This window comes from Anguilla rostrata, chromosome 15 (assembly GCF_018555375.3).
Source record: "Anguilla rostrata isolate EN2019 chromosome 15, ASM1855537v3, whole genome shotgun sequence".
Lineage (NCBI taxonomy): Eukaryota > Metazoa > Chordata > Actinopteri > Anguilliformes > Anguillidae > Anguilla > Anguilla rostrata.
Window position 1 is genome coordinate 25,953,421 of NC_057947.1, and position 16,242 is coordinate 25,969,662.

At 41.8% G+C, this 16,242-nt stretch overlaps 1 protein-coding gene across 9 annotated transcripts; it reads right to left on the reverse strand.

Annotated features, from left to right (window-relative positions):
• Nucleotides 1–1,518: 1,518 nt before the first annotated feature.
• On the reverse strand, nt 1,519–15,166 carry hao2 (hydroxyacid oxidase 2 (long chain)). 9 transcript variants are annotated; one of them, XM_064310816.1, is made up of 9 exons: nt 15,034–15,166; nt 12,144–12,207; nt 8,049–8,201; nt 7,625–7,776; nt 5,587–5,870; nt 4,775–5,047; nt 3,958–4,116; nt 3,290–3,359; nt 1,519–1,767 (listed from the first exon to the last, which is right to left on the reverse strand). In XM_064310816.1, exons 2-9 carry the CDS (start codon nt 12,164–12,166, stop codon nt 1,712–1,714), a joined length of 1,170 nt encoding a protein of 389 aa, XP_064166886.1. In that variant the 5' UTR covers nt 12,167–12,207; nt 15,034–15,166; the 3' UTR covers nt 1,519–1,711. The 9 variants fall into 9 exon arrangements, with proteins under 9 accessions (XP_064166886.1, XP_064166885.1, XP_064166887.1 ...); XM_064310815.1 differs by lacking the exon at nt 15,034–15,166 and adding an exon at nt 12,608–12,718; XM_064310817.1 differs by lacking the exon at nt 15,034–15,166 and adding an exon at nt 12,376–12,394.
• Nucleotides 15,167–16,242: the final 1,076 nt, after the last annotated feature.

The following is a 16,242-nucleotide window of genomic DNA, read 5'->3' on the forward strand; positions in this document are numbered from 1 at the left end:
GCGAAATGAGTTCACCGCCTTCTCCCAGCACGTTCAAAAGCCTCTGCTCATCAGGACTGAGGTATAGAACTCCACTCCTGGAGAGCCGCTCTGTCTGCTGGCTTTCGATGTGCTTCTGCACGAGTGATTACTTCTAGTCATTGATTGGCTAAACAGTTCACACACCTTGCTCTCAAGGCCTTAATTGGCTGCTGAATAAAAGGACACCACAAATACATGCGGACACTGGCGCCCTCCGGGGCTGGAGTTTGACACCCTTGTATTAACTGAAGTGCTCGATGTAGCTTGTTAGCTTTACAAATATAATCTGCGGTAGTACGTTTTTTTTGTTGTAAAAATGTACTACTGCGAATTTGATATTTTTAACATTATTTTCTGAGTATAGTGATAATATGCAAGTTACCTCTTTGTACACTGTCCTTGTATGTCTTGATGCTTAGTTACTGTAGGGTTTGGGATATGGCCGTTATTAGAGCTTGTAGTAAAATCTTTAAAGCATTTATGATTCTAAATATATTTACTTAACATAACGATCAATTAAATGGCCAGTTATGCCACACTGCCCTGGATGAGGGATATACTGACTGAGAAACACTGTCGAAGCCAGTAAAATGTTAGCCTGCTTAGAGAGGACACAAAACTATTTCTGTTTCAGGTTGAACTTGTATGCGCTTTGCGGATGTCAAACGCTTGTATGTAGTTAGCAGACAGTTTCATTTCCGTAGCTCTTCAACACACCCTGCTGTGTACTAATGGAGAACAGAAAGCAGAGTAAGTGCATAAAACATGCTCTTTTATTTGTGAAGATTATAATTATGATTCTGTTATTTTTTCATGGTCTATCTCTTGGCCGCTGGTGAGATCGTGTTGGATTCTGAGGATAAGCAACTGCCATTTCAATCACCATCATTACATGATTACATCACCACAAAATTACACCGTTACAGCGTTTCAGTCTGGTCTTTAGCATAGCTTTTTGTTCAAGCTGCAGTGGATCTATCTTCTTAACATTTGCCATCTTTTCTACCTCTTCTGTGGAAACCGTTTCCATAGAAATAGTTTCTTTAGTTCCAGAGTCACAACAGAGACAAATTGAAGCGTTTTCTTCTACTCTCTGACTTAAAGACTGGCTCACCTACCTTACTGCTAAACCTTCAAAGCACCTCCATAAACCACTCCCTCTGTCACTACATCCCCTGCTATGATTGAAAGGACTTTGAATTCGTCTCACCCACAGATACAGAATTACTAGACTGGGCACCAGTGAGAGGGTTGAATGGATGTGAACCAGGATTAACTACACTACGCCTGACATCGCATGTGTACATCTCTTTAGGAAACATGATGGATAGGTGAACAGAGTCCACTTCAGATGGAACGATGTAAACCAGTCTGGTACTGAAGTATTTTCAATCTCACCATAAGAAAAGTGAATCTATATATATATATATATAATATATTATATATATAATATATCTGATGATATTAATCTGAATATATATATATATATAGTGTTACTGTATATATAGTCTTATATATATAGATATAATATTAATATAATTTGTCTTGTACTGTTCCTGAACCAAGGTCATTTTTCTCCTCCAGGGCTCCGTGCAGTAGTGGAGGTAGAACGATCAGCTGTGATGTGTGTTGACAGAATAACTGGCAGTTAGAAATGTAACATACTGCAGGCCAGTGCTGTGCTTTCAGCTCAAAGTTTGGAGAACTGAATAAGATTCCTGTTGATCTCAGCAACGTTCCGGCAGCCTGGAAGGCAAGAAAGTAGAGCATCACTAGCAGAAACAATAGAATCAAGAATCAACAAGAATCAACTTAACACGTTGTCTCCCTATATTTAGCTACATTTAGAATGTGAGGTTCTGGTCTTCAAATGACCACCAAAATGCATTGAGATGTGGGGGGGGCGGGGCGGGGGGGCTATACAAAACTTGGGGTACAATGTTAATTAACCTTCTAACTTAATGAATCCACCCAAATGCCAGGTCTGCTGTAGTTAAATAATTTTTCAAACATTCACTCAAAAAATGCTTGGAGCATCCTTTTTATCACTGGTGATACTAAAGGCTTTTCCGAATTTTATTTCTCAGTTAAATCTGCATGGATAGGTAAAAACAGCTTAAAAACAGCTTTCCCATTCATTTTATTGTAAAGAGATGGCATATTTACATACACCATTAGTGCATATTGTGGATATTTGCTCTATAAAGACACAAAACCGCAAAAATTTCTTGTTCTAATTTTTAAAGGTAGGTGGCTTTACGTTGATAGCACACACCTAAGTGGCATGCACGGTCTTCAGCACACTGTTCCATTTTTTTATGCAATTAAGCGCATTTCACTGTAGTTAATTTGTTTAAAAACTTGAAAAGCAGTATTTTTTCCCCCAGTAATTTCACAGACCATTACTAATTGTTTTACAGGGTTTTTTTTTTTTTGCACAATTCTCCTATAGGCAGCTTGAAAAAACAATACAATGCAATACAATACAATACTTTATTGTCCCCTCAGGGGAAATTTGTTTTCACAGTTTTTTCCTTGCAGCCTCACATAAATACATAAATACATACAGTAATACAAACATACATATAATACACCTAACATTCAGCGAGGCAGTTTGTTCAGCACCTCGATAGCAGAGGGGACAAAGCTCTTTTTAAAACGGGCCCGTTTCCAGGTCAGAGACCTGTACATGTCAATTATAGTTGTGTAACAGTTGTATAACTGTTATTGGACCCTTAGTTGATATGACTGTCGAATATTATTTTTTCCCTGTTACATAATATTATTTTCTGTTTGACAGATATTTGAACATTTGCCTTCTTGTGTTACACACAATAATTTTCCTGGTCTGTCCTGCCAAAAAAGCACAGTTAAACTGAACTTTTTGTGCACATTCTCTAATTGCTGGTCATGCCAAAGTGAAAGATTGTTCACGGTTACATAAATAAACTGCAGAGTAGTGACCCAGCTGAGGCATACTGTGACAGGGATGGCAAACTGTGTGTTGGTAATGAGTGCCTTCTGAAGCTATCTGTTCCCTATCTCATCTAAACACCAGGTTTCTGCAAGAGAGTCCTTCAAAAGTGAGGCCCCCATAACACCAAGTCCTTTAAAACAACTTCACGAGACCTTGAATGAGGATCAGAAATTGTTATGGTTCTCTTACATAAAACAGATCTGACAGTACAGGATGATTTAATATTTTTTCCTGGTAACACCCTGCGACATCATGGCTGAGGCATCACCAACAGCCCCCCCCCCCACTCACCAGCGAGTGCCATGGACAGGCGGAATTCATCATTGAGAATCTGCAGCACCTCTCTGACCCCTTCCTCGCCCTATAAAACAAAATAGCAAGTTAGTCAGTCACTGCATTAATGAACTCATCAGGCTCTAAATCAGTCAGTTTTTCCAGTCTTCACTGACATGCAGTAAGATAAAAAAAACATTCCCTCTTATTTTATCACATATTTACCTATTGTATCTATTGTGTTAAACTCAAAATGAATGCACCAACCTGCTTCTTACCAGAGCTGTATCGACTGTAAACATGCTCTGTAGTTTAGTTACCTCACGATGTTGCACAGCAGTGCTATTTTATTCTATTTTACCTCTTATCTTGCAGTTATGACATAATATGCAACTAATATCACTGCATTTCCCTCGAAGCAGCAGATGTACCGAAATTGTAGGCCAACTTGGCCGTTGAGGTACAGAACTATTTGAATGCACGGGGAGAATCGGAGGGTTGTGAGGAGGACAGAAAGGTTAGTACACCCAGAGTACACCACACACACACACACACACACACTCACATACACACCCCCCCACACACACACACACACACAGACCCACACACATGCGCACACACACATACACCCGCACACAGACCCACACACACACACACTGGAATGGGAGCTCAGTGCTGTACGTTACCTTGTACGCCAGGCCCCACACTGCCGGCCTGCCGATGAAAACGCACTTGGCTCCAAGGGCCACGGCCTTCAGCACGTCGCTGCCCGTACGGATCCCTCCGTCCAGGTAGACCTCGATCCTGCCTTGAACCGTGTCCACAATCTCAGACAGCGCATCTATCTGTGGGGCAAAGGGGAAGGGGAGGGTAATCCAACACTGTTTAAATGTTACGACAGTAAGAACTTGTGTTCTTGTATGTTTTCATATTTTCCTAAAACTTTTCCTTTTTTTCCCCCAAAATGGATTTGGCATACCTTTCTTTCCCCCCTCCTACCTTAACTGGTTGTAAACCCAGAAACTGTAGACATTCCTTAGTTAATTTCTTACAATGAAGGGCGAGTTCACTCTACGGCAACACAAAGCATTACCATGTAGGTGCAACACAGATTGCTGGATAAGGATTATAAAAATTAATTATAAATACTTATTCCCTCATTATGTGTTCATTTGTCACTGGAAATTATTCTTTCTGAACTATCTGCCTGACTGCTCTGTCTGAGGCTCTGATGCAACAGAGAGGGAGCAGGTACTACACGTGCGTGCATGTGTGTGCGCGCGCGTGCCTGCATGTGCAATATGCGTAGTGTTGATCAACATAAGGCATATTCCGGCTGGAAATATTTCTTCTGCGCAAATGTGCACAGAATTTCCATTTTCATTTGTGTCTCTCACATTGACCTTTAGAAGCTTTTTGATTTGCTATTGACTGACAGGGTTCAGCAGTGTGTCTGAAGTGCAGGTTGAGCGGGGGGGGTCTAAGGATTTAGCTTTCCCTCACCGTGGCGGGGCCTCCGTCCAACTGCCGGCCCCCATGATTGGACACAATGATGCCCTGCACTCCGTGCTCCACCGCCAGCTCTGCATCTTCCTTGGTCAAGATTCCCTTGATGATGATTGGCAGGCGGGTAAGGGATTGCAGCCAATAGACATCCTTCCAGCTGATGGATGGGTCCAGAGTGTTGGCTGGGATCCCGTACTCCTCAGGACCTGCGTTCTCCTGCAGGGAAGGTCGCAAACAGACATGTTCAGGAACTGCACCCACAGATGCCTGCTGGAAGAACGAGAGTCTAGAGGAGAACAAGTTCTGTCTCACTGACATGCAAACACAAATAGCTTATTGAAGAATAAGACTGAAGACCAAAGCTTCAAAATACTGTGGCCATTTTGATTAACCTTTTCCACTCAAAGATGATTTAGATACTGTAGTAAGGAACTTGGTTGCTATCATGGGCACCAAGCCAAGGACTTCTGATTCTGAACTTTAAAGGGCTGTGTTGTTTTGGTTCCAATTCCTCATATGTTGGTAAGAAACTGAAAGCCATATCAACAGAGAGATCATTGCTAGTGAGTCTGTGCTACTGGACTGGTTAGGACTTGATATTATATTGAAATATATGCGTCATACCAGGTTACAAGCAGGAACAAATGAGTCTACTAAGACTACATTTATCACCTCTGGCTTTTGGTAGTGTGTTGGGTAGTATGACGGCTAACGTGTGCTGTCCTGTTTGAATTCTGCTTGGTGCACTGGGGTTACTCTCATGCTGTGAAAATTAACAGAGAGGTAATATAAAAGTTTTTCACCTTTACCTCAAAGACTCCATCGAAGTTCTTGACCTTGAGGTGCGGTGGCAGTTTGAACTGGTTGCGGATGTCGTTGCGGCGCTTCCCGGTGTACGGTACGTCCACGGTGAGGACCAGGGCCTTGTAGCCGAGCGCCTCCACGCGGTGCACGATCTGCTCTGACACCTTGCGGTTGCGGTACACGTACAGCTGGAACCAGCGGTACCCGTTGGGCGCAGCGGCAACAATCTCCTCCACTGAGCAAGTGGAGTAGGTACTGGTAATATAACAAGTGTTCACTGCCTCTGTGGCTGAGACACAGAAAGAGGCTTTTTACCAAACCTCTACTGGATAGGAGTCGGAAAAAAATGCATAGCTCTTCAGGTGAAAAGTATTTGATGAAAGAATTTGCCCCCCCCCCCAGTTTCTCCAGTAAGAACCTATGTAGCATTTCCAACTTGCAGTAGGATGTACAGGATTGGTCACATTCAAGGTGAACTATGTTACCAAAATCTGATGACTAGTGTCACTTAGGGGTGTTGGGCCATTTTTGATGAAGCTGGCTGATCTCACCCTAAGTTGAAATCTGTGGTCAGCTGACCTGTGGCTGCTTACCAGTTTGGGCTTTGCATTTTGAATTAACACATGTGCATCCTGTGGCACATGCTCCTCGTTGCCCACTGCTGATGGTGTTTTTCCCCTTACTGACATTACCTTAGACGTGCTCACTAATTACCACCAAGCTCAGCCATCTTAGTTACTGAAGTTCCCATCAGATATGCCCCAACATTCACCCTTCTTTAGAGGGTGCAGGATTTCCTTGCCCTGTGGTCCTGTGTTTACAATCAAAGAAGTCTTCTCCTCTGTATTCAACCCTGCCCTCTCATCCCGAGTACCCGACTTCAGTCATGTAGCAACCTAACATAACCAGCTAGATTGCTAGAGGCAGCTTGCTCGCGTGACTAACTCAAAGGCAGTATTTCCCAGACAGCTTCATAGCAGGAATTTGTGAAACCCAGACTGTACACGGAGGGACGCTGGACCCGAGTGTTTCTTTGTCACTAGTGTAGTTCAGACTGACAGACCAAGCCACGATCTCAAAAGAGAATTCCAACAGAACATACAAAACATCCACTGCTTTAAATTAATCGATGATAGACGTATGCTCCTCAACTGAGGACAATAATTAAAAAAAAAAAAACTATGGACAATAGCAAACAAACAAACATGCATGCATGTGGCCCGCACTGGGTACTGTGGTTAGAGCACTGGATTCTGGGTTTGAGAATCTTTGGGTTGATTTCTTGAAGAAGGTTACTGCATCCCCTTAATCACAAACAACCAGTACAGCTATTTAAATAGGTTTAGAGAAGAGCTGCCCAACCCTGTTCCTGGAGAACATTACATTACAGACATTTAGCAGATGCTGTTATCCAGACTATAATTTTTTACATAGCATTTACATTGCATCCATTTATACAGCTGGATATATACTGAAGCAATGCAGGTTAAGTACCTTGCTCAAGGGTACAACGGCAGTGTCCAGGAATTGAACCTATGACCTTTCAGTTACAAGCCCAGCTCCTTACCTACTATGCTACACTGCCGCCCCTTGAGAGAACTATCGTCCTGTAGGTTTTCACTCCAACCCTAACAAAGCACATCACATTCAACAGCTAGAGATCTTGCTGAGCTACTAATTAGTAGAATCAGATGCACAAAATTAGAAGTGAAGTGAAAACCTACAGGACAGTAGATCTCCAGGAACGAACAGGGTTGGGCAGCCCTGCTCTACAGCCTCTGCTGGAGCAGACTGATGAAGCAGGCTAATGCTGTCCTCCAGGCGTGCACAACTTCGGTCCTGGAGCCGGTCTGCACGCTGATTTTCTTCCAACCAATTACCTTAGTTTTAGTTTTCTGACAGCTCTCTAAAGTATGCTGGTTCACCCCTGTACCTGAGCTCAATAACAGATTTGGGCAACCCTGGTTTAGAGACCTTATACACCTGATGATCTGGGGCCTCGTTGACCATGTGTATAACAGGGTGCCGTTGGGCCCCCTTTACCTCTGGCAGTGGCCATCTCGCCCTCGTGCCAGGCCAGGCAGTGGAAGGCGGTTGGCGCGATGCCCACGGGGAAGCTGATCTCGGTGCCCTGCACCGTGGTCCTGGTGTCGCTGATGGACACGTCCCTCAGGATCCGCGGCCGCAGCCGGATCCTGTGGACGTGAGAGCACACAACGAGGGATCGAAACGCTTGTGAGCACGGACCATAAGTCACACGCCCTCCTGGTTTTTCTGGTGGCCCTGGTGGTCTGCAGCTCTGCGTTTGTAGGGGTAGTCAGTAACTGTTAGTATGTAGCCCTACACAGTATTTCTAGGGGTGGTCAGTGAGTGTTAGTATGAGGCCCTACACAATATTACTCTGGGTGGTCAGTGAACTGTTGGATCAGTTGGCTGGTAGTATGTGGCGCTGTATAGGGTGCAGTACCGTTTGTACGCCAGCAGGTTGTCATCCCTGGTGCAGCACTCGTCTGCCCCAGCTGCGTAGTAGTCCCAGGTGGCCTTGGAGAGATGCTCCCTGGCGTACTCCTCAAAGTCGGTCAGACAGACCATCGCCATTTCCGCACAGCGCACTCCCTCTCTGAGCAACAGAACAGGACCATCGTTTCCTTCCTCATTTTAAGCACAGCGGTCAGTGTTCAGTCTTCATCATTAATCTCGTCATCACCATCGCATCATCATCTCCGTCACTATCGATGTTACGTCATAACTTGAGCACAAAGTGCATGCGTGGACGACCAACAACAACAAAACAAATAAATAAAGGATGAAAGCCTAAGCTAAAATAAAAATGTTTATGGGTTTCGGTGTGAGAACAGACTGATCAAGAACTGAAGCAGCATTTTCAATTCCTGTTTTTGGAAGTCTAGTTCCTCTCTCCTGACAGTATGTATCATTTCAAAAGGAGATTTTTTAAAATTGCGCAGCTACAAGGAATAATTTAATATTAAGCTCCATTTCTGGTGGAAAAAAAAGCCCTTATTTTGAGGACCATTAGAACAAGTACTTTCTCCAACTTCATTTTCACCCTTACCACTTTTATATTTAAGAAAAAATTCATTTCATTTTAATCACAAGGAAACCTTAACCTCTTTATCTGACCTGCCACGATGGAAATATTCATACCAAGCTTACACAGAGACATTTATATCACGGCACCATAATGTTAAATAGCATGGCAATATCTGACCATGATGTATGCCAACTAATATCTCTGTTTTGATATGATCAAGCACTTACAACCAATAGATATAATAGTGTTTTCTCCCATCAGGGAAATTAAGAAATATTTTCCCTTATAAATATAGATTTCATTAAGAAACTTTTCAAAATAAAAAAGTAGCAAACACATCACGGCAGGTCAACTCCACCCTAGACAACAATCAATGATCTTTTCCACTTGACAAAATATTACTTTGTTCATTGACTATCTTTACTGGGCACAGAAACCATTTCAGTGCATGTGCACAAAGGCATATGCATGGATATACAATCAAACACAACACACATATTTTTTTACCTTCAAAGAGGATTGTAGAGAACTATCTCTGATGAAATGGCAGCTCACTGAATATAAAGTATTGCTGTGCGCAGAACAATGTGTGTAGATCACAGATTTAAAGTTCACAAGAGGACTCAGCTGTTGCACAATGCCCTTTGTACTCAATTACAGATTAACAGCTCAATAAGGCTGGACAGAAATGCTCTCTGCAGGCCTACTAGAATAACTGGATTGTGCATACAGCTTTAAAGGATTCTGTCTCATTGCCACATTCTTTAACCCTGTAAGGTGTACGATCACAAATACGTGATTAGAATGTTCTTAACTGAACATTCCAATGCGGATGTAACAATGGAGTTCTAGAATGCTTTGATTTTCACCGCTGACGTAAAATTCCAAAAAAGGGTTAATGTTTATTTTGAAGCTTTTGTTTAGCTTGCGTTGTGCCCGTGGACATAGATCCCAGGGAGAAGTGACATGGTGGACGGATCCATGGTATCCCGACAATGTTGTATTGGGTGGTACTGTTAGCACCCCCCCTCCCCTCTCCCAAAAAAAAAAAAAAAATCCTAAAGAAAAATTCCCGTTCTTGCCCCCTCCCCCCCCAAAGTCAAAATGAGGTCTATGTTAATGGCGGTGCCGCCGACTCACCGATACACAGTCCACAGTGTTCCCATGCCAGAGTGCTACAGCGCGCACTGTATGGAGCCCTGCGTGTGCCGCGCACGCGCCCCGGCCGCTCCCTCTCTGTCCCACTGTACGCTTTTGTGCGCGATCAGTGATAATGGCCCGCAGATTAACACCCACAGTGCCCGGAACCTCTCCCTGACCCTCCCGTCTTTTGTTGGCTGGAAATGTGCTGATGGCCTGAGGGGGGGGGGGGGCGGGGTTACTGCCCTCCGGTGTACAGACCCCCACACGCGAGACCGGGCCCACCTGCGGCAGGGGGACAGAGAGGGCTGGCGCACGAGGCCCAGACTGCCATTGGGCCACTCGTAGTCCAATCAAAACGAATGATCAATGTTTTTACTGCTCGCTTTACCGAGAGCTGTCACAAAGATGCTTTACAGAGAAACAGAAGGATAATTGGGCAAAAACCAGACCAAAACCCCTGAAAAACAAGCAAGCGAGGTATAAAAACAAAAAACAAAACTCCTCTTTGGGGAGAAATTCTGGGAGGAACCGGAGTGTCTGATCTGTGTCCTGTCCAAAACGGTGTTCTGAATAAATGTACAGTGCAGCATCTCTATTTGGTTCAAGTCAGGACTTTTACTAGGCCTCTCCAAAACTTTAATCTTGTTTCTTTTCTGCCATTCAGATGTGGATTGCTTTTGTGTTTTGGCATATTGTCTAGTTGCATAAACCAGTTATGCTTCAGCTTTACCTCATAGACAGATAACTGGATATTCTCCTTAAGAATTTTATGGTACTGAACAGAATTCAGGGTTCCTTCAATAATGGCAAGTTGTCCAGGTCTCATGGCAGCAAAACATACCCACACCACACTACCACCGTATTTGACTGTTGATATGATGATCTTACTGTGAAATACTGTATTTACTTTACACCAGACATAATGTGTCAGAGCTATCTTTTTAAAATATCAATTAAATTGAAAATCAGTCAAAATAGATTTCATAATTTAAAATATAATCATCATTTTGAAAAACAGTCAAGGGCAACTCTAATATAGCTCAGGTTTGACCCAGATAGAGCCTGGCTACCTCCTAATTGGTTAGAAAACATTCACTTTTCGACCGGATTTAGCTGGGTTTTCACAGGCATTTCACCACAGATGTTCTCTGGGTAGAGCCAGTTAAACTGAAATAGCATTGCCCCATTCACACCATCCACACTGGCACTTACAGATTCTGTCCTTCCTTTGAGAGGTTTTGAGGTATGTGGGTCAAAGTATGATTGTCAAGGTTTCTGTGTGATGTCACAACCCTAGAAACACTTATTTTACTCAATGACTAATCCCAGCTATGACAGCTATGACAGTGGGTTTCGCGGCTTGATGTACTAGAGAATGAGATGTAACGTCACAAAGCCTACAGTAAGCACTCAGCTGTGGTTCAGGAAATATTTGAAATAATCTTTTCGGAAAGAGCCTTGACCAGCTGAGATTAGCCTCTGGCTGTATTTTTCAGTTGCCAATAAAACACTGTATTTGTTCCTTTTAGAGACAACACAACTTGTAATAATACCATGCAAGAGGGAGTGCGGTATGTTACCGCACGCTAAGTATGGGGCATATTGTGATTAATAATAAATTTATTTTATATAGCGCTTTCCACGAACTCAAAGACGCTTGATTAATATGAATATAAGCCTGTATCTAAATGTTTAAGGTAGGTTTCTGACATTCTATTGAAAGGACATTATCAATTACACAGGTCTGAAAAACAAAAATTTTATATGGCATATAAATGGGTTTGAACAAGTTTTCATAGAACACGAAGTCCCCAATCTATTTTTGCTATGAAAAGGGGAAACTATATTTCCTAAGGCAGTGGTGTCAAACTCGTTGCCATGGAGGGCCGTGTGTATGCAGGTTTTCATTCCAACCAATTAATGCTGCCTTAATTGAGTCCAATTACTCATTCAGCCATATGCGTTTAACTGCATTGAAGCACAGAATATAAGAAAATTTTTATTTAGACAATGCGGGTCACCATAGACGTCGGGTCACCATTGTGCACAAACCTGCATCCCTAATTCAGCAAATAATTTAACTAATTATATAATCAAGATCTGAGGCGGGAATGAAAACCTGCATACACACGGCCCTCCATGGCAACGAGTTTGACACCACTGTCCTAAGGAGTCCGATGACATGTTTTATAATAAATTATATATGGCCACTTGATTAGTTTTTGTATAGCAATTTTGACCCGTTTGCCCTATTTCTGTGCCTCTTGCCTGACCGGCCTCATCCTTACAATAACATTACACGCCACCCCCGAAGAAAAAGACGTTTGGGAATACGAACGCCTTCGGTGATGAAGGGTAAGGACTCACTTGTTGCAGCCTGTGATGCTCATTCTCTCTTCGTGCTCCTAGATTCTCTTAGAAACGTCATAACCTGGGGAAAAAAGCAATACAAGAAAACGATTTCAATATAATCTAATTTCTGAAGCAGATACGATTACCATGGGTGTCTTGCGCACTTTATGAACAGCGCACATAGAATGCGCAATGCAAGTTTTGTAATTAAACTAGTGGTGGCCGACCCTAGTAACCGCATACTCACGCGTTTCCATAATCAGCTAATCGCATACACGGACACTTTTTCCTTACTCATGCAATCACAGGCACACATCACCAGTGGGGCAAAAAAAAAAAAAAAAAAAAACCAACAATCAATCAATCAATCAAGACTTGTCAGTGCGCTGATTGTGTCCGCTGCTTTGTATGCTTCTCTGCTACTACTCAGAATCGATTCGCTGCTCTGAGAAATATTTCTGCTCAAGAGCATAGACTACCTGCTGGATAGTTAGAGCTGTGTTTCCAGGATGCTCTGTGGCGTCCGAAACCTTTGAAGAAGCCATCGTGTCTCGACTATTGTTTACTTTTAGCTCTATCTGCCTTATGGTCCGCTAGTCAAAGAGGGCGTTATTTAATCAATTGTTTATTTATTATTATTATTATTATTATTATTTTTAACTAAACGACTAGTTGTGTAACCAATGTATGTATTTATCCTCCTTGCTTGGTTGTCGTTAGATCTCATCCGTAATCATTCTGACCGGTTCTCACTAGTTACTTGCAATGGCTGTCTTGCAAGAAATACTGATTATTTTCAGCACTGACGTGTCAGTTGAAATGGCTTTGCTGCTTAATCCCTGAAATGGAATTTCATTCTTTGGCCTTGTTGAAACTTGGAAACTTGTGCATGCACTAATACTTAAAGCAGATCCATTAAATAGTAAACCAGAATTCATGTAAATATTTAATCTAAATATGTGAGTTCTCCTGACTGAAATGAGCGGCGACCATGGAATGTTCAAAGCGCGAGTTCTGTCGGGAAACTATAGCTGTGGCCAACCAATCGGTCGGCCCCAGTAACCACATACTCGCGTGTTTCCATGATGAAACATGGATGATCAACCAATCGCATACACGCAACAGTCCTATCACAGGCACACATCATCACCAATGGAGCGTCCTTTTTAAAACCAACATTCAGATTTCTCAGTGCTGCTGCTGCCTGCCTGCGCTGCTTTGCATGTTTCAGCTTCACTTCCACTGCTCGGATTTGCGCTCACCCTCCACCACCTCAGCACCACCTGTTGTTTGTATCTGCTTCTAGATACTGGGGTTTTCTGGTGTTTCTCCTGTTCAGTAGGGAAGATGCCTAGTGCTCCCTGTTAGATAGGGTAGGGCATGCCGTTACGTGCACTAATACCCGAAGCAGATCCATTCAGCACCAAACCAAGAAATGTATTTACATATTAATGTTGATATTTAATTTACTGTGAACACGTGAGTTGTCCTGACTGAAATATGTGATCTCTTCATACACTATAATAGTTCTCTGAAGATTAGTTCCTTGCATAAAAACATATTGAAGGTCACACTAGAGATTTAAAATGGCAACCAAACTACAAGCACGACAACCACTTCTCCATATTGCTGTCAGTGATTGATGCTGGTCATATTACAGTCTGATGATGCACTGTTCTTGCATGAACATCATACTATGGATCATAAACATACCGCATTATTCAATCCACTATGGTCCACGTTTCTGTTTCTGTATGTTTTAGCATAATTAGCATCTCTGAACACTAGAGGACAAAGTAAGAACAACAGAGACCGACAACATTAGTGGCTCATTAAGCTACAAAAATAATGGCATACATCCTTGCCCGTGATAATAATCCTGTAGCCTGCTGAATGTGTCATCAAAGAAAATGGTTATAGACTGGATGGTGGGTTTGTGAAGTCTTCATCCCAAATAAAATAAAATAATTCTGACATCACAGTAAAATATATCAAAGGTGACAATTACCATTTATATGCTTAAACTGCCATTTTAAAACTGCAAATAGCAATTAATACATTATTTCAAATTATATGCCCCCCATATCTTTAAGGACACTCAGAATAAATGACTTGGTAAAGGTGAAAACCTGATTCTAACCTGGTTGCCTAATGCTGAATGTCCCCTTGCTCAAAGATGTACTTGTGATTATAAAAAAAAAGTTAGCATTACCTCCATTTTTACCACCAATTCCATATAATTCCAAGGTGAAGGAATATTCATATAAATCTCATATTAAGTGTTCGTAACACCAGCATGAAATAGCCACCATTAAAATGACAAAATATCTTCATTTTCATTGGATGATCTCTGACCTGAAATCGTCATGACTACTGCGCCATGTTTGAGAAGAGGCAGTTTTTTTTTTTTAAATGAATGAGTCTGTTAGTGTTGTGGAGGCAGGGTGAATGACACCAGTCCCGTGGCCATTGAGGCTGATTCAAAAGGGTTTAAAACGCATTGTAAAGGCACACTTCTGGAAGCACAGGTTACATCACTCACTGAAACACAGCGCATGCTTTAAAAATGTTGTTTTTGTGGCTTTACAGTCATACTTTTCAGCCTTATTTAAAAAAAAAAAATGCAATGAAATAATAATTCAGGGATTACTTTTTAACTTACTCCTTCTCTGCTAATGTATTCAGACATGTGTTCTTCACCAGGAAGGACTATCAAAGGATAGAAGTAAACATAAGAATAATGACTGTTTTTCAAATGTAGCAGTTCAGTAATTCAGTTTTGGAACAAGCTGGAGAGCAGACAGTGCAAGTGGCCCTTTGCCCTCGTGTGGTTCTCTCCGTTGCACGTGCGGCAGAACAGCACAATCGGCGTGAGCTGGAAGAGCTTAAATCAGGCGTGTCTTACCTTGTGGTTTCTCCTCCTGCAGTTTGGTGCTGTGGCCTTTCCCCCATTCGTGTCACCTGTGAGGGGCTCTTCAGAGACCCATTCTGAACTCCTTTCTGTCTTTTGATAAGGCCCCGCTGTCTGTCATTCGCCAGCCTGAGCTCAGCAGTATGGAGCCACTGTTCTCTTTGTACACCCGTGAAAAAAAGAGAGGCAGATTGCAGCTTTTTGTTTCAATTGTGTGAAACAGGAGTGCGTGGAGGGATGGGTGGCTGGTGCATGTGTGTGGAGTCTTTGGATGGGGATCCTGAATGACTTCCCACTGCTCAGCTTCAAATAAGTCACAGATTGAGTCACAGATTCAAGTACTTTAGTGGGGGACATTTTTTTTAATGCAGTGATGCTTGATCAGTGTGACTATGGTTAAATGTAGTCAGACTGGTAAATTTCAACTTGCACACTGTTATAAATCACTGATATGCTTGATCACATTTCCTTTTACATGTATAACTAAACATATTTTTTTACACAATATAAATGTATTCAGTGGGATATTTCCCTGTTAAATTGGGGTTAGCCACATTAAGTGTCTAAATGTAGCATTAAGCAGCACATTCTTAACTGCAACTGTAAGACCAGTTATTTGAAAACTGCTTTGTCATTTGCTGATGTTGCAACTGAAAAATAAACTGCATTAAGAATGCAGAGCATTATTGTGCTTTTACTCTAAGTTTTTGTTTTACCCCATACACTTACTCAAATCAGAGATCTGCGTGTTAAATATGCTACCTGAATGGCTTTAGTCATTTGGGAACTTTATTATTTTTTTGTTCAATGACTGATCAGGATCCAGTTCAATCATACATTCATTCAAACAAGTTATCACGCGTAGGAAGATGGTTTAAGTAAAGCAATGTAAAAATAAAGTATACAAATATTAACAGTAATTCTTTGTCTAGTAGAGTCAGAACCATTTAATGTTCAACACGTTACATAATGATTTATATCATTTTAAAATAATTGATTTTTAATAAATTAAGTCTTACAATTTTAGAATTTAAATTTAATAAATATACATATATTTCCGAACTGGGCTAGGCCGACTTTGTTAAATACTATTTTATTTAACAATCACAGTACAGTAATTTATTGCTCCTTGTATTGCTTTAAAAAAAACATTTCATAAACATTTCATGTGCTCATGCTAACTAGTTTATCAGAGAAGGGAAG

What these genes read in the sequence shown, in the direction of transcription:
- hao2 (XM_064310812.1), bottom strand. Translation starts at nt 9,799, where the DNA reads ATGGGAACACTGTGGACTGTGTATCG. An exon ending in ACTTCGATGGAGTCTTTGAG is followed by an intron (nt 5,048 to 5,586) that starts GTAAAGGTGAAA and finishes TCGTTCTTCCAG; the next exon opens with CAGGCATCTGTGGGTGCAGT. An exon ending in CCTGTCCATGGCACTCGCTG is followed by an intron (nt 1,768 to 3,289) that starts GTGAGTGGGGGG and finishes CTTGCCTTCCAG; the next exon opens with GCTGCCGGAACGTTGCTGAG.